The sequence below is a fragment of the Vicia villosa genome, linkage group LG1, assembly GCF_029867415.1.
Source record: "Vicia villosa cultivar HV-30 ecotype Madison, WI linkage group LG1, Vvil1.0, whole genome shotgun sequence".
Classification (NCBI taxonomy): Eukaryota; Viridiplantae; Streptophyta; class Magnoliopsida; order Fabales; family Fabaceae; genus Vicia; species Vicia villosa.
In genome coordinates this window covers 38,275,455-38,294,390 of record NC_081180.1, presented here as the reverse complement: position 1 = coordinate 38,294,390, position 18,936 = coordinate 38,275,455, and the positions used below count along the sequence as shown (strand labels likewise).

The window sequence follows — 18,936 nt, the reverse complement described above, 5'->3', positions numbered from 1 at the left end:
TATTTTTAAATTATCTAATACATAGATTAAGTTAAATAATTTAATTAATTAACTGAAATTATTAAATATAAAATAAAAAGTGAACTAAATGAATTTTTTAATGAAAGGATATTTTAGTACTTTCAAATTTTATCATCACTTCTGTCTCTTCTATTTCTCTTCTTTGTCTCTTAAACCAAACAATATCTCAAATCTGCTCTATTTCTCTCATCTTTCTCTCTTCTTATACTCTCTCTTTCTTATTTCTCTCTTTTCAATTTCTCACCACAACCAAACACACCCTTAGGGTATGTTTGGTTGCAGAGAAAAAGTGAAAAGAGAGAAGTGAGAGAGATTGTAAGAAGAGAAAAAAAGATGAGAAATATGATAGATTTTAGATATTATTTGGTATAAGAGAAAGAAGAGAGAAACAGAAGAAAGAGAAGTATTTCTCTCTCTTTTCACTTGTTTGGTTGAATAGAAAGTGAAAAGAGAGAAATACTACTATTTTTATAAAGACGAAAATACCCTTAAATAAAAGTGTAATAATAATTGTTTTTACTTTTGATAATTTAATTTAATTAATGTGGTAATGGTATGATATTAGATTATTAATTTTAATTTAATAGAATTTAATTAATTAATTATATTTTTAAAATATAAATTTTTGTTATAAGTAAGAAGAACCATTAAAATAACAATAAATATCCAATGGATATTATTTTTTGCGCAACTGTTATAAGCTACGGCTACTTCAACAGTTTCTAAAGTCCTAAACTAAACTGGAGCCCCACTCCTCGATGAGTCTCTAATATCTTCTGCATATCTTACACCCTGTAGTGTACTCTAGCTGCCTTCTCTGCCTTTTTAACATCTGATTCTCACACTGCACCGTAAATGACAGACTTATTATTATTTACATATACTACCAAAACTGTTGGATCGATAATTTCATGTTTATACTAATAGTTTAGCATTAAATAAAAACTTCCAAAAATAGAAGCATTTAGGCGTGTAGAGAGCACATACAAATAGCATGTTAGAGTATTTTCCGATTGAATACACGAATGTCATTCTAACATTACTTTCAAGGAATGCAAATAAAATCTAAAACATATGTAGATACTCTGAAACTGAAATTATGGTTAAAAACTGAAACTAGAACCAAAACATAGCCCAACATGAATGAAATCTCAAATAAATTAATAAACCACAGAAAGCATCAGCCAAATAGCTCTACTATTTAACTCTTTCATCGGTCTATTAAGAAAAGTTAAAAACATATTTCTTACAAGTAACTTACCAAAATGACTAATATTCGGGAAACTTAATCCACATGTAGCTATTGCATTTAAGAGTAAGACATGAGATTCCATTATCCTCTTCCCCAACTGGATCAGAATTAACAAAATAAGGCTCTACACCTCTCCTCTGACTTCTGTTGTTTTAGATAGTCTCCTGACTTTTTTCATTAGGATTCAAACACTGTTGATCATCAAAACCAAAGCCAATAGATCAGAAAATGCATTAGAACCAAGGTGCAGCATGTACTGCCTGCAATATTAAGTTCTGTTGGTATAATCTTCAGAGTGAAAAATACTAAAACATCAATATTCAATAGGCAATAATTGTGCTGAAATGATTGATGTATAAATTAAGTAACCTTCCACTGTATATGTGCCAAAATGATCAATACAAAAGTTGCACTTTGTTTTTTGCAAATGAAAAGTTGCAAAGGAAAAGTTAATATAACGTCCAAAATAATAATCAGCCAAAATGATCACTAAGTAATGGCTGCAGTTTATAAATGTTGTATGAAAAGATATTCTATAATTTATATATTTTTATTTTCATATGCGTCGTTGAAAAGAACAACTCAAACTATTGTGTAAAACAAAACATACCCCTAACCTAACCATACATTCTAAAAAGGCAGAAAGTGATCAATTTAAATACCTGCCATTCACTAAATCCAGATATAAACAAATAAATAAGTAATTGTGCTTTCATTGTGTTTGGTTTCACATATGCATACAAATAAATCACATACAAATCAATTATATAAGTGAGAAAGAGATGCAAAAAAACATTTAATCATTGACAGTTCAAAATGCTACTTACTTGGTACAACTTGAAAAAAATTCAGCATGTGTACTGACATGGCATGAATTGGAAGTCTCTAGACCTTTGCTCAGACATATTTGCAGACCCCATAGGAAGATATCAAAATTTTAAACCATTTGAAGGATGAGATGTCATGTCACAAATTTTAACAAAGAGTAACACTTTCGTACATTCAAACTAAAACAGATGAAGCACAACAGTTATATATCATGTACTCTTACCGTTCCTTTCAGCAGATTGGCAAATAAGCCATAGCAGTACAACAAAGAGCAATGAATGAAAACAAAGAAATAATGCTTAATAGAAAATCCTGTCAAAACTAAATTGTAGTTTATACTCAAACTATACGCATACAAATAATTTATACCCTACTTGGATTTTGGAGTTTCTCCAAACAAAGGAGTGACCCAAAGTCGGGTCCCTATATGTTGATTTCTGACAAGAAAAAAACAGAATATTTGAAGATGTAAAATTAAACGACTTTTTATTCAACAGAAAAGTTATCCGAACCTGTATACGAGCAGGGGCAAGCAAAACGGTGATGAGGAAAATAGATGAAAGCATGGAGAAACATGTGTCCGTCCACTGATGGATGAATCATTTTGTATTCTCAAACCAAGCAACCGCTGGTGTAATGGATCATAAACAATGCTGAGAATACTAACGAATCGGGCCTATTGAGATGTATTAGGCTGTGCTCTGTATCTCTATAATACCTTTTCCCCCTAAGGCAATATTCATATTTGCCTTGAAGAAATAGCATAGTTTAATTAAAAAAAATTGAAAATTGAGCAATCACATAAAATGCCCAGATTATGCCAAAAATGTGCAGTAGTTAGATAGTACAATCTTAATTACTTCTTAAGATAAAGACATTTTCAATACATTTTTCAACTCCTTTTCAATCCAAGTGGAAAAGTAAAATGATAGAAATGCAACGCCTACCTCCAACATACAGTTAACAATGTGGTTGCCTGAGGCCCTGAGCCAAAGGGAAGCCTTAATTTATTTACATAGTTGAAAATAATATTCATTGAAATGAAAAACAATATGGAAAAATGTAGATCAAGAACAACAACCCACTTTTTCCAACATGATGGATTTGACAACATCGTTCACATAGACCTGAAAACATTGTCGGCAACAATTGGGCATTAAAGTGGACTGCTGAAACTGTGTAATATGGTCAGTATGGCTGCATACAGAGCTTGAGGAGCATATATTAGACTTGTGCTGCTCAGAATGGCAAGCAGCCAAGATGGTATGTGTGGCTTTCCTCGCAACTCCCTTGAAAGTTTCGACACCTGCATAACAAACAACTACATGAAAAATACTTACATTCAATCTATGATGCATAGGTGCAGTGCGGGTACTGGTACCGGTACGGAATACGGCATTTTATAAAAAAATCAAGGTACGGGTACGTTTAGAAAAAAATAAGAGTTTTCTATAAAATGTATGAGTGGATAACTAAATTGTTAGGTTCATAAATATCACTATAAAAGTTTTAAAAGATCAAAATAATGTTAAGATACAATAACAACAAAAGTAAAATACATAAATATACTATATTCATATTTGAAAAAACCATAAATTTCACTTAAAATTGAATAGTAAGAAAAAATGAAGAACCACAAGTACGGTACGTGTACCCGGTACCGGTACTTCACCATTTTAGAAGTACCCATGCTTCGGAGCATTCAATTAACAACTATCATATGCATAATGCCTATTTAACAGTTTGAATCATTTACAACTTCAGCCAATAATGGTCATGTCAATATGGAGGGAAAAAATAAGTTCAACAATTAACTAATATTACCTAATTGTTTATCTCTAGTTAAGCACTTCAGATTCAGTTTAACAAGAGACTGGATTTCTGTTTTTGCATCTTCAGTATTTTTTGTGATCTCATTCCCAAAGCCTTTAAATCTCTTTTCTTTATTGAAAATATCCACATCCTTATTAGAGGCGCACAAACTGTCAGATTTGCCACTAGATGATGCTGAACCTACTACTGAAGTTACCAAGTAAGCAGACTGCCCCTGTTCCCTCGCAGAATTTCTATCATCGTCACGGGGAGCACTGTGGGTACCAGTATGGGCCTTACCGAGCAATGGTCGTTCCCTGCATCTTACAGAATGACTAGTACTAGTATGGTCCTTCAAATGCTGTATCTTCTCCTCGCATAAGACCCTACTTTTCCTTTTTTCTCCCAACAAAGGAGACAAGTGATTTTCCAATTTTTTTGTAAGACTAGAATAGCCACACTGCTCCTCCATTCTGGTGCATCTAAAGTCTAATGTTCTAGGCTGTAGATTTTTTAATTCTAGGCAACTACGAGGTGCAAATGATTTTTCTTTAGCGCCACTACACGAGGGATCATCATCCACTACCTGTGTAATTCTGCTAGTTCTTCTAGGAGTCTGTTTCACCGTCTTTGCTCTATCCATCATTTGCCAAGCTTTGTGAACATCATATTTCAAGTCACCATCATTCCCCATGTTACTAGATTGAGCGCCTTGAACTGTGGATTGTTGACGGCCTGTGGAAGCAATCGAGTGTGAACCACCACGTGATAAAGAACTAGAATCATGTTTTTGACTACTCGTGCCACCAGATTGAAATGATTTTCTATCGAACTTCAATGAACCACTTCTCAAAGAATTCCAATTTTCACGAAGCGCCTGAACATTACATTGCGCACGTTGTTCATTCGTCACAGGTTTTTTCCCTTCGGATCTATTCACTCTATCAACTAAAGGAATAGCAGTAGATAAAGAATTGTTTTGTCGAATAGAAGATATCATTGGTCTTCTAGCCACGTGGCTACCTGTTTCTCTCACGATATCTAAAACAGTTACACCAGGCTCAGCCGTCAACTCAACAGTTTGTTGGTCTAAGTCTAACCCATCATTAGCATTAGTCTCGCGTGAAACAGCACAATCATGACAAAACCAATCACCTTCAGGAACGGAGTAGCCCAAGCCAACGCAATAAGTATGTGAAGCCATATCGCAAAGGTCGCATATTATTATAAGATTTTCATCTTTCGCAACAAGGCAAACACAGCATTTGAGTTCAGCATTAGAACCAACAGGACCACTAGTCATATTTCCATGAGGATGATAAACCTACAAACATGTTTTGCACTATCAATGAGTTAAATTAGAGTTTCATGCAATTTTGAATGTGTTACAGACTACAGTTACAGAGAAGAGAATGACCTGGTCACGAAGAGGGACCTTAACGTCCCGAGAGGAAGAAAAGACGCCAAGCTTAGGGAGTCTACGAACGATGGAGAATCTCTGGCGACAGATTGGGCATCTAGATTCGTGTTTGGCCCATTCCATGATGCAAACGAAGCAAAAATAGTGGTTGCAGGAATCAATTTCACCTGGAACTGAAACTCCGCGTTCGGCGTAGCAAATTCCGCAGCAATCATCCTGCTCCTTTTTGTTTTCTTCGTCGGATTCTGCTTCGGATTTGGGGCGTTTGCCGGATGAAGGCGAAGAACTCGCCATTTTTGTGTAAGCTCTCAAGCTCTGAAGCCAAAATCGGAAGATGGTTGTGATGAAGATGATGATGATCTCGATGGAAGGATGATGGCCCAACTCAAATATGACGAGCTGAAGTCCAGCGCAATTTGTCTAGACCCAATTCATGACTCGAAATGAGAAAACAAAAATGGACAAAGTTATTTTTAGGAAATTTCTTTGTAGACCAACCCCTCAGGAGAACCTTTTGCAAAAATCTAATTATATCTCTGCATCGGAGATGTATTTTCGAAGATTTTTTTTAAAAAAATTCTAGAATTCGGAGATGTATCTCCGAAAACATCAATTGGGAGTGTTTCTGGAGATGCATCTCCGAAAACACCAATTTCATATTTTTTGGTGTTTCAGAAATGCATCTCCGAAATATGCAGAATTTTTTTTTTTGTTATCTAAACAATGTTTAGTCCCGTATTCTAAATTAAACGACAATCCTTAATGTAAATAGTGTTGGATATAAACTAAATATAACACGCAAATTGGAATAAAATACTAATATAATATACATATAAAAAAAATAGTGTACGAAAATGTCAAAATAATACAACCCGAATACAAAAAAGTCAAGACTAAAAAATAAATAAGCAACAGCTACTGGGTATGCCTAACCCTAATTCCCTAGGACCTCCTCTGCCTGATATATGCCGCTGCACCGCCCGCGTCACCTACCATTCTTTCAATGATGGCAACCGCCTCTGAACCGCCGTGCGCGATGATACCTCGGCCCAATGCATCCCGCTCAAGCATCTCTATCCGCTGGCATAGCCTGCTGGTTCTCCAAGATCTCCTCATATGCTGGCCTAGGAGCTCCGGGAGCGTCGGGTGTCCTATTCGACCACATCACATTATACTCAGGATGGTTGACATGCGAGGCTAACACCATGGTAAGGTATCTGCCAGAGCGGTGCATGAGGCAGTTTGGACGTGTGCAGATGATACTGAGATCATCGTTTGAGGCTGCTCCCGACATAGCTACTCGAGTGGATCTCACTGCTATATTTGAGGACATGGCGCATCATTTGGTCCCGGAGATGTATCGGCGTATGGAGGCCACCTAGGAATGGCACTGTGTAGAGGGGTATGTGACTTGGTTCTATCGGGTGTCACATCCTCTGATGACACCCGACGCTCCCGGAGCTCCAGGTACCCGCGATATATGGTCCCACTGCGTTGTTCCCCCTTTGGATAACGTATCAGGCGGTCCTGGGCATTGCGTCATCGTACGCAGGATCAATGGCGGAGCCGTGGATGCGGGGGAAGTAGGAGATGATCCAGCCCTGAAACACAAATACGATAATATGTTAAAAATAAATACGAACCATAAATAAATGTGAAATAATTAAAAAGAAATGTACCGTCAGGAGTGTGCAAGATCCAGTGAACTGCCTGGTCCTCTAGTTGGAAGCTTCATTCAGCTTCTGGTATAGGTATACCAGAATAGCTGACCCCCAGTTCCACTGGTTAATGGTACTCAGGTCGATAAAATAACGGAGATATGTCATGTCAACGTAGGTTGCACTCTTGTCCACAAAGAATGTAGTGCCTACCAAGAACATGAACCAGCACCTCAGAGCGCAGGCACAATGATATTCTGTAAATAGCTCGTCACCCTCCTGCTCGGACTCTGGTGCCGCCACAAGGTGGTTCTCATACAGATCTCTCATGCTGGAGAACCGGATATGGCCACATTCGTCGTCCGACACTCAAAATCAGCCATGTGTGGGTCCATACACAAATAGTCGATCATCCACTCAATCGCCTCGACCCTCTGTATCAGAGAATGGTGCAGCAGCCTCCCTCTGATCGATAGGTGGAGCAGACACTGAACATCGTGCAAGGTGATCGTCATCTCCCCAACAGTAAAGTGGAAAGAAGACATCTCCTTGTGCCATCGCTCCACGAAAACCCCCTGCATGCCGTGGCTGATAGTGGTATACCCGGTCATGCACAACCCGCTGAGCCCGGAACCAACTACCACATCATTAAACCAGTGGTCATCTGGTTTAAACAGATCAAAAATCTTCCTTGCGTGGTTCACGGATTTTATCGTTGGTCTATCCTATTACCACAAAAACAAAACAAAAAAAGATTATTAGTTAAAAAACGGTTAAATTATAAAGTGTAATTAAAAAACCTAAATAAAAAACGGTTAAATTATAAAGTGTAATTAAAAAAAATATCGGTCACTCCTAGACACGCTGAGCGATGTGGTCGTGGTAGTAAATAAGTAAGGAAGTGTCCTTAGGCCCTCCCGGGTAGCCCTCCTCCTCCTCCTCCTCTCCGTGCGGAGGGTCAACATCAGGTATCACCTCCTCCTCATCCTCTTGTACCTCCTGGAAAGAAGACACCCGAGCAAGCCGACTCCTCGATCCAGATGAGGAACCAGGCTCTTCAATCTGGACGGGTACTCGTCCTCTACCCCGTCTCTGGGTCGATGCCAGTTGTGCCGCTCGCTCGCGTTTAGCCGATGATGTCTGGGTCTCTCTGCCATGTCTAAGTCGTGCGGGGTTGCCTGCCGTTTTCCTAAAAAAATTGAAATACATAAGAATGCGAAACAATCAAGAAAATAAAAAAAACTTTATGGGTTAATTTCAAAAGTACATTTTCGAAACTGGTGAAGGAGGTGTTTTCGGAAATGCACTTCCGGAACTCCCCTGCGAAAACCATTTTTGCAGAACCTCTACATCTTGCCCTAAGTGCTTCAAAATCAAATTTTTACTATCTAAACAACCTCAGTGACATATAATAACTAAACCCTATAACATTTACTAATTTCTAACAACCCTACTATGCATTTGAATCCTATAGTTGAAGGATGTAAAACTTACAAACTGGAAGCTTTGAAACTTAGCCTTTGAGTGGCCTTTGAAGGTTGTAGAACAACTTTGGAGAGTCAAGTTCGTGTAGTAGGAACCAGAAATGGGAAGACTTTTGAAACTTTTTTAGTTTTAGGGTAAAATGGAAATGGGGGGAGATTGTTTTGTTTAAAGAGCAAAACGCGTATTTTTTCGGAAATGCATCTCCGAAATGTTGTTTTCGGAAATGCATTACCGGAAATAGTTTTTTTTAAGAAAAAAAAAGTGTTTTCGGAGATGCATTTCCGAAATCACTCTTTTTTTAACTTCGGAGATGCATTTCCGAAATCACTCTTTTTTTAACTTCGGAGATGCATTTTCGAAATATAGAGACATTTTTGGGATTTCACCGCCGGTGACCAAGAAACATGGAGTCTATAAAGAAATTTCTTATTTTTATCTACATTGGAATATCAGCCCCTATTTTAAATTAATTGAATACAATATAATTAATAAAAAAATAGATTAAAGATGATGCATAGTGAAAAATAATTGAGATTAATTGTTATACACTATCAGTATAAAATACTTTACACGGTAGGTGTATCACAGTCATTCATAGATAATACTTTATATGTGAATAAAATAAAAATCAACAATTTATAAAAAATTTAACGGCTAAGATTAATTGATAGTGTAAAATATTTTTGTATTATATGGATGCTTTGTTTCCCCTTAAATAAAAAGATTTTTCTTTTTTGTATTTTTGAAAATAGATTTTACAAAATTGTGTTTTAAAATATTAAAAGTTTTTAATATTTGTTTTTTCTAAATTAAAAATATTATTTTTGACATCATATAAGTATAACATAAACAAACATTATTGATGATTAAAATATAGTCAAAATCGAAATTTTTTTAAAAAGTGATATTTCAAAAATAATTTTTATGAAAAACTATTTGAAATAGCTTTAAAATTAAGTGATTTTTTAAAATTTTGATACCCGAAAAATTTTTAATAAAAAAATAAAATATCTAAAATAATATTTTAAAAATAACTATACAAACTAAATTTTTATTTAAAATTTTTATAAAAAATATCTTTTTAAATTATTTTTTAAAGAGGCTCATAGATATGCAAAATAGAATGACTGATATTATTACAAAATCTGATGTAGAGATGAAAATAAAAACAACGAGACAACAAAAGAATTGGGGTTATAAAAGTAGTGGAAATTGGAAAACATAAGTTACCTGAAATTTTTATCGAATGTGTTACTAAAAAGTATTGTTATCCATTTAAAATTAGAGTAATTGGTTATTCATTTATGGAGCATTTAAATGGGGAAGAGTTAATAAAAGGGTTTAATGGGTTTAATGGATTGAAAATATAAAAGCGTTTAATGGATATACATTAACCGTGTAAAATAATTTAACACTGTCATCCAATAAAAAGTCATCAATTTGCTATGTCATTAAAAAAATTAAAAGAAAATAGTGGTTTAATTGAATACATAGTGGTGATTGGTTGAGAGTGTAAAAATATATTATATTGTCAGTGCATTACCCATTTTCTCAATATAAAATATATTATAAAGACACGTAGTGAATTCTTTGCAAGAATGAAGCAAAAGCAATCTAACTATAATATCACTTAAATTTATGAGATTTGAAAGACAATCGAATTATTTTTGAGGGGCCTTAAAAATGAAATGCAACACCTAATGAAGTCGATAGAAGGTTAGAAATATGTGTGTCAAATTAAAAAGCGAGAAGACTCAAGAGTTTTTGCTAAATTTGCTTTAAATTTGTCTACTAGTTGTATGAGTGAGTGAAGGCGTTAAAGGAAAAAACATAATGGTGAAAACAGAAGGAAACATAACCGATTTGAAATTAGTGAAGAGATACCTGGAGAAAGGAGAAACATCACATTCAAAGCAAGATGACGAATTTCCCAAAGAGTTTATAGAACCTCTAGTCTTTCACGATCCACGCCTCGATCTTATACAACATGGTTGTGTCGTCTTCTCAATGAAAATTCTTTTGTGTTTACTCGTTTCTATCTTCTTCTTCTCAATGAGTTTTGTTTTATATTTTGACCTAAATTCATTTATCAATTGGCAGAATTCAGCTAAATACTTGCACGGTGGCGCCATCACTACTCTGGTAGATGTGGTAGGCACAAATGCAATTCCCGCCGCTGGTTTTCCGTGAGTGGCTTATCTTGGACACATCCAAATTCAATCAATTTGTTGAACATGTTTTCTAGTATATTGGTACTTGAAAGCACATACTAAACCAACAAATACAAATTACCATTGGTGGAAGTTGCCAATGTCATCTCAATTGATTTGACATATTCATTATCATTTGCATACTTGGGAATTAGGGTGGCACATAGGCATACCCATCCTACAAAAGCCTGCAAAAAACGAGACGGAGCAAGGTGAATGATGATAACCCGTCTTCATAAAATTTTAGAAGTTATTTTTATTATTTTTTAGTAGTTATTCATAAAATTTTAGAAGTAATTTTCATTATTTTTTAGTAGTTATTCGTGAAGAAATTATGAGTTTTAGAGGAAAAATCAATAAAACATGAGTGAAGGACTAAAGATCTCAAAAGAAGAAAAGAATTTGGAAGCAAGAAAACAAATTGTTGGAAACTATGTTGTTAAACTCAAATAACGGTGCAACACGACCATCCAAAAAATTAGAACGGAACAGAAACACGGAATAGAACGAGCGTTATTCTAGTGACGCGGATACTAATATATTTAATACTAATAAATTACATGTTGGGCTTGGTTTCCCTTCCTGTGTAGAGAAAAGCTCAAATATGAATAACTCATTTGTCTCACTTATTTAAATAAAGAGTGTCCATTTAAGGTTAAGAGAGATAGAGAGAAAATAAGGATTCAAAAGAGAGAAAAAAATGAGAGAAACTTATTCTTATTTTTTCTGCACCACTCTCACTAAATCGACAATCCTCGGTTCATTCACCGTCAATTCGAGCTGAAATTTTGTGGGTATGTTTGCAACTCATGTATCTAACTTTTGACCGTTTAGAATTTGAAAACAAGGTCTGAGCTAAGATATATGTGCCTCACATTGGAGCTGCACATTTGGGTTTTTTTCAGCTTTTTTATTCTTATTTGTAAGTTAATTGTGCTTTGTGATATGCGGTTGTTAGCACTTGTTTGTGAATCAATTTAAGACTCTCTTGTACCCTTAATTGATTATAGTGGAGCTATTTTTTTTTGTCTGGATGATTCTTGGTTTTTACTCTTAAATTGAGGGGTTTTCCACGTTAAATATATCAGTGTTTTTTTGTGCGTTTATTTGTTTGATTTGTCATCGTATATTTGTTGTTGATCCTCAAGGTTTCTACAAGTGTGGGGAATTTTATATCATCTGCATATTAGTCTGTTATTGTGTCTTAATTTTCCATCAAAGTGGCATCAGAGCTCTTGGTTAAGGGCTATTTTACTTGTTTGAATGATGGAGTCAAATACAAAGAGGAAGATGGTATTATTGAATGGTTGTGATTACCATTTATGGAAGAGTATGATGAAATACTTACTATTTGTGAATAAATTGCATTTACCGGTTTTTAGTGTTGCAAAGCCAGATTATGTATTTGATGAAGAATAAGAGTTTGAACATCAATAGGTGTGTGGTTTTATTCGACAATATGTAGAAGATAGTGTTTATAATCATATTGCTAATGAGACACATGCAAAAAAATTGTGGAAGAAGATAGAGTCTTTGTATGCCACTAAATCAGAGAATAATAAATTATTCTTGTTGAATAGCTTCATAAATTTGAAGTATAAGGAGGCGACTTCTATTTCATATCATCTGAGTGAATTTCAAGGAATCCTTGATCAAATATCAGGAATGGGTATTAAATTTGATGATAAACTTTTGGGACTATTTCTATTGTTATCTTTACTAGAATCTTGGGAGACGTTTCGAGTTTCTATTATAAGTTCTGCTCCTATAGGTGCTGCTTTTTTAGAAACAGCTAACAATGCTATTCTTAATGAGGAGATGAGAAGGAAGGCATGGGGTTCTTCATCTCAATTTGAGGTACTTGCCATTGAAAATAGGGGAGAAGTCATAAAAAAGAACTGAAGAGTGGTAGAGAGAATAGTAGAAGCAAGTCCAAGCCACCATACAAGAATTTAGAGTGTCATTATTGTCACAAAATAGGACACATACAGAAGTATTGTTATCAGTGGAAAAAGGGATAACAAAGGCAAGAAAGGTAAGTCTAAACAAAGAGATCATGACGATCATGATGATTATCGTGTTACTACTTCTACTAGTGATGATCTTGTTATTCTCCATAATCATGAGTCTGTTAATCTTGTATCAGACGAGAGCATATGGTAGTGGTGCTACATTGCATGTTACACGAAGGAAGGATTTCTTCACATCTTATACTTTAGGTGATTTTGAAGTGTTTAAGATGGGTAATGATGGTGTATCTAAAGTAATTGACGTTGATGATGTTTGTTTGCAAACCAACATGGGAATGCAATTGTTTCTTAGAGATGTCAAACATGCTCTAGATGTCCGCTTTAATTTGATCTTTGTGCATATGCTTGATGATTGTGGTTATGACAATCACTTTGGTTCTAGAAAGTGGAAACTCAACAAAGGTAACTTGGTTATGGATAGAGGGGATAAGCTTTCTAAATTGTGTTGGGCAAAAGCTTTGGTTGCTAGGGATAGTGTGAATGCTATCGACATGGAAGCATCTTTATGGCATCGAAGACTTAATCATATTAGTGAAAAGGGGCTGAATACTTTGGCCAAAAAGGATGTTCTTCCTGGATTAAATAATGCATATTTGGAGAAGTGTTCTCATTTAATGCCTGTTAAATAGACTAGAGTATCTTTAAAGAGACACCCCCCTAAAGGAAGTCAAAGTTGCTTCAATTGGTACATTTTGATGTTTGTGGTCCATTAAAGGTAAAATCCTTTAGTGGTGCACTTTATTTTGTTACCTTTATTGATGATTGTTCTAGGAAACTATGGGTTCATGCCTTAAAGACAAAAGACCAAGTATTGGAGAAGTTCAAAGAATTCCATGCTTTGGTAGAGAGGCAGACATGAGAGAAGCTGAAATGTGTTCCTTCTGATAATGGTGGTGAGTATTGTGGATCATTTGATTCCTATTGCTAGCAGTATGGTATTGCACATGAAAATAATCCTAAAACTCCTCAATTGATTGGTTTAGCAGATAGGATGAATCGAATACTGATGGAGAGAGAAAGGTGTATGCTCTTTGAAGATAAGTTGCCAAATAATTATGAGGGTGAGGCACTTTACACGGTGGTGCATGTTCTTAATTTCACTCCTACTATTGCTTTGAATAGTGAAGTTCCAAACAAAATTTTATTTAGAAAGAATGTCAAGTATGGTTATTTTAGAGTCTTTGGTTGTAAGGCTTTTGTGCATATTTTAAAGGATGAAAGATCCAAGTTGGATGCAAAGTCAAAACAATGTATCTTCATCAGCTATGGGCAAGATGAGTTTATTTACAGGTTGTATGATCCTGTAGGGAATAAGCTTATTCGAAGCCGCGATGTGGTGTTCATGGAAGACCAAAATATTGAATACATTGATAAGGTAGAGAAGACTAGACCCAAGAAATATATCACTTTGTCTACTGTTGATCCAGTTCCCTTACCTAGTCATAATCTAGATGTTATTGGTGGTGATGATCAAAATGGTGAGCCATATGATTATGTTGATGATCAACAACTTGGAGATGAGGAAAATATTTCAACTAATGATGATGAAGAGGAGAGAGATATGTCATAGGATGAGAACAACCAAATATTTCAACTCTAAAATAATGCTCAATGGTTACCTGATTTTCTTCAAGACGAGAACGACCAAATCTTGTTGTTGAATGGAGATCATTAAGATAAGAAATCTCAATATCATGTTTTTCACAAAAAGACTTCACAGTAGCAAACAATTCATCCCAACCAATTTCTCTTAATTCTTGAATAAGAGTTTTTGGTGAACAAACCAAATGCATAGCATTAACTACATCCTGAGATTGTTGTTGTAAAGCTTGACAAAGAACATTTGTGATCCCCATAATTTCTTTCATCAAATGCAATATGAATATGAAATCAAATAACTTCAAATAATTGTATGCGCTATCTGCATCTCCACGTGAAGCATAACTTAATCCTTCCTTTGCAAATTTTCTTGAAAATAGAACAAGTTGCTTCATACATATTTATCAAGCTAGAAATAGAAGAGAAATGTGATCCCCAACGAGTATCCCCTGCTCGCTTCAAAGTACCAATTTGATTTTCACCTTTACCCGTTACAATCTCACCAATCTCTAATAAATGTTCAGTTTCATCTAATTGGGAAGCTTGTAACTCGTTATGGCGCTTTGTATAAGAACAAACAACATTGACAATTAAATTCAACTTCTCAAAGAATTGATGAATTGGTTTAACTTTTCTTGATGCAGTAACCAAAGCAAGTTGCAATCGATGAGAAAAACAATGAACATAATATGCATAAGGACAATCCTTCATAAAGAGTGCTTGTAAACCATTGCATTCTCCTCTCATATTGCTAGCACCATCATACCCTTGACTACGAATGCTAGAGACATCAAGATTATGCAGAGAAAGTGTATCACAAACTTTTTGCTTAAGAGTTAAAGATGTAGTGTCATTAACACCTGTAAGGCCAAAAAATCTCTCTTGTATAAAACCATCTTTATCAACAAATCTAAAAAATAAGAGACATTTGCTCTTTTTTAGATTCATCACGCTCTTCATCTACAATTATACAAAATTTGGAATCACCAAATTCTTCACGGATATACTTTTCCACCCTACTTGAAAGAATGTGCAAGATCTCTTTTTGAATTAGATGTGAAGTATACTTGCTATTAGATGGAGCATTTTCCAACACAACTTTTGCAACTTCATCATTATAACATGCTAAGAGTTGTATCAATTCAAGAAAATTATCTTGGTTTAGTGATGTTGTACTTTTGTCATGACCTCTAAAAGGACATGCTTGAAAAGTTAACCAACGGACATTGTCAATTGAAGTCTTGAGACATAGTCGATTCTTCATTATATCAATTGAACTTTGAGCTTAAACAATATTCCTAATGTGACCATCTTGATTCAACAAGTCTTGACAAACTTTCATAGCATTGTTATGTGGTGAACAAGGATCTTTCTCTACGTGTTTAAGAAATTCACAATTCTTTCCATTTCTAAATTTCTTCCAACCTCTAAAACCTGTAGAAATGAAGACATCGGAACCAGGACGTCCAATTGGTCTTTTGCTAAAAAGATAACATGGTAAGCAATAAGCAACATCTTCTAAAGGTGAATATTCTAACCATGAAGGAAAAAGGCTAAATCAAACATGTTGGAAGCGTCTTTGATGATCTTCTTTAGCAGATAATGGATATTTCTCTAAATTCATTTGATATGGACCCCATTTTAAATAAGCTATTCATATTTCATTCATTTGATTTACATTATATTCCCATATTGAAGGACATTTTCCAAATCGCGTTCTATAGAATTCTCAATGTCACCCGAACAAACTCTATTAATATTTTCTTCAATTCTTGGATTCTCAAGAACTCTTTGAGGTTTGGGGATAAGTGTGAAGTCCTCTTCATCTCCTTCTTTCCTCTTGAAAAAATAATCAATTTTTCTACTCTTCATTATCACTTTTGTGTGCTGCATAATCAATTAAATAAATTAATACAACACAACGAAATCCAAAATCAATCTTAGTGAGAATCAATCCCAAATTAAATTCCAAATCAAAATCATAACCCAGTAAAATCTTAGTGAGAAAATTAGTGAAAATCAATCCCAATTCTCAAATCAATTATAACACAACAAAATCCCAAGTCAATCCCAAGTCAAAATCATAACACAATAAAATCTCAAACTAATCCCAAATCAAAATCATAACACAACAAAATCACAATTCAAACTCTAAATTTACAATCCAATCTTACACAACTTAGTAAGTTAGTAATAAAACAAATCAAATCAATATGAGTTTATCCCAATCACGAGTCAAACCTAGAGGATAAATTAATTTTTTTCAAAAACATAGCAAACAAATAAAGTAATCTTACTCAATCAAGAGGTAGCAAGTTATTAGATTAAGAACAACTACTATTGAAGCAAATGATGGAATGAAAAAATATAGGTGGTGGTGGGTTGAGCTTTTTCACCGTAAAAAAATTTAGAAAAAGAGAGTATTTTGATTGTTGGGAAAATATTAGGGTTGTTGTTGGTAAGTAAAAAGTAAAAGGATTAATGACAAAGTTGTTAATATTTATTTTAAATAGGGGTGGTTTAGTATTTTCACATTATGAAAAAAATCTTGGGGTGGCCGTGGCACCCCTTGTCCTAACTACGTTCTGCCACTGTTGGTGGCAGGAAATTCATTTTCGTCGTTGTCGATCATGACGTCATCGTCACCGCCTTAAAGGAAGGGTGGCTTGAGTATGATGATTGTGACGAAGAAGGTGTGGCTTGAGTATGGTGATTGTGATGAAGAAGGTGTGGCCCAAGTTAGTTTTATCGGAGCCTTACAGTGAGCGTCATATATTTTAGTAAAAAATATAATCTGGTTAATCCCTTGTAGCTGGCCAGGAGGGATCACAAAAGTGTAAGAAGATCGGGTATTTGATGTTTGTTGGGAGGGGTGAATGGCCACCATTGTTGTTAGTTCAAGGTTTTTCACGTATCTCCTCTTTTTTATGTTATTCATTGGCCACCCTTTATGCAACTTCAGCCCCCTTTTATACAGTGGACCTTGCCTTCCCTCTTAGATATAGAAGGATTCAACAATTATCATTAAGAAATCACTCTGTAACGCTTTCAACTGTAACTCAATTATTAATCATTAATTGAGAATGTTACTTGGCCGCCATATTTACGGATATAACGTTCGTCAACACTCATTAACACTGACTATAATGAATTCAAGTGTTGTTTTTAACAAATGAAGGTTGATTGTAAAGACTGAGTGGCCTTTGGTTGAACTTAACGTAACATACATTTGTTCAGACGAATATCTAAAACACATCTAATCAGAATCCACGGTGTGTAAGACATCACCTTCCCAACTAAAATACAAGGTCCCCGCCAAAATTAACAAGACCCGAGGTATACATGAAAAATCCGAGATGTACATTAGTTGTGTTTGCTTATATCATATTTATTTATTTCGTAGTTTAACAAATCACACAAAATCTATCATATATTTATTTATTTGACTGAAATCTGAACAAATTTGCATTTTAATACTATTATTCTGTATTTAAGTTAGGGGTGTTCGCAGTGCGGTTTGAGCGGTTTTGATATAAAAAGTCATCCGAACTGCAAGAGAAAAAAGTTGGTTCGATTTGATTCAGTTGACTTTTAGAAATAAAACCAAACCAAACTGAACCAAAGCAATGCAGTTTGAGTTATTCAGTTGAATCGATTTTTATAAAAAAATTATTGAGTCATACATACACATATAGATAACAACATAGCTTTGTATTTAATTATTTAATAGTTATCAAATAACACCAAATTTTTTCATATTTGGACAACAACTTTTTATTTAATATAAAAAATAAACGTAGACAAAAGTGGAATAAAAAAAATATATAAAATAATAGCATAAAATAATATAAAAAATATTATAATGAAATAGAAAAGACATAGATGAAATATTAGAGAAGATGCAAAAGAAAGAGCATATGAGAAAAGAGATTAGAAAAGAATAGATGCATTAAAAACGTAATTAGAAGAGAAAACAGTAGAATAAAATTAATAAAAGAAAAAAGAAAAAACATAAGAGATGAGCGACTTGAGAAGAAGATGCAAGATGTATTTGAAAACGAAAATGAGAAGAATGCGCCATATCACTAGGAGAGATTTGAGAAGACTTTAACTAAAATCTTAAGCATGATAAAGAAAAAACCAGTCGTAATCATAAGACTAAAGCATAATAGGTTTGAGTTTTGGTTAGGTGAAGTTTGAGTTGTAATATAATATGGTTTGGTTCGATTTGTAAAATACAAACCGCAAACCAAACCGAACCACTGTGCAATTTTATTAAAAAAATGACCTAAATACATCTGAATCATTTACATTTTTTTTAATTTCAATTTAATTCGATTCGACTTTACAATTTTCTATTGAACCCATTCAATTTTAAACACTCTAATCGAAACTATGAAGTATATATATTTAGATTAGATACAAAACATAGGGTTCACATATTCTAAAAAAAAAAAAAAAAAAATCCACATAAATATAGTAGAATGTTTTTTTAGTGAGATATCTAAAAAAGGTCCACAACGTGTGCGTAAGAGAGCAAGAGACGCCGTTCTTCCTCGTACTTCGGAAGCGTCAAGCTACGGACATTGAATTTCCCAATAATAAAAAATAAAAAAAATCC

The 18,936-nt window shown here is 34.4% G+C and overlaps 1 protein-coding gene across 6 annotated transcripts; it reads right to left on the bottom strand.

Annotated features, from left to right (window-relative positions):
* Window positions 1-548: 548 nt before the first annotated feature.
* Window positions 549-5,821, bottom strand: LOC131634523 (uncharacterized). Of its 6 annotated transcripts, XM_058905213.1 has the most exons (7): window positions 5,331-5,821; window positions 3,926-5,237; window positions 3,187-3,407; window positions 2,614-2,850; window positions 2,101-2,164; window positions 1,283-1,464; window positions 565-865 (listed from the first exon to the last, which is right to left on the bottom strand). In XM_058905213.1, the coding sequence occupies exons 1-4, from the start codon at window positions 5,625-5,627 to the stop codon at window positions 2,791-2,793; spliced, it is 1,890 nt and encodes a 629-aa protein (XP_058761196.1). In that variant the 5' UTR covers window positions 5,628-5,821; the 3' UTR covers window positions 565-865; window positions 1,283-1,464; window positions 2,101-2,164; window positions 2,614-2,790. The 6 variants fall into 6 exon arrangements, with proteins under 6 accessions (XP_058761179.1, XP_058761189.1, XP_058761184.1 ...); XM_058905206.1 differs by having other exon boundaries at window positions 554-865; window positions 1,283-2,164; XM_058905201.1 differs by having other exon boundaries at window positions 559-865; window positions 2,101-2,850.
* Window positions 5,822-18,936: the final 13,115 nt, after the last annotated feature.

Bases quoted from the DNA above. Each gene is read 5' to 3' on its own strand.
- LOC131634523 (XM_058905196.1), bottom strand. From the start codon at position 5,627: ATGGCGAGTTCTTCGCCTTCATCCGGCAAACGCCCCAAATCCGAAGCA. The intron at 5,238-5,330 runs GTCATTCTCTTC...ACATGTTTGTAG, and splicing joins AGGTCCCTCTTCGTGACCAG to GTTTATCATCCTCATGGAAA. The intron at 3,408-3,925 runs GTAATATTAGTT...TTTGTTATGCAG, and splicing joins AACTAGAGATAAACAATTAG to GTGTCGAAACTTTCAAGGGA.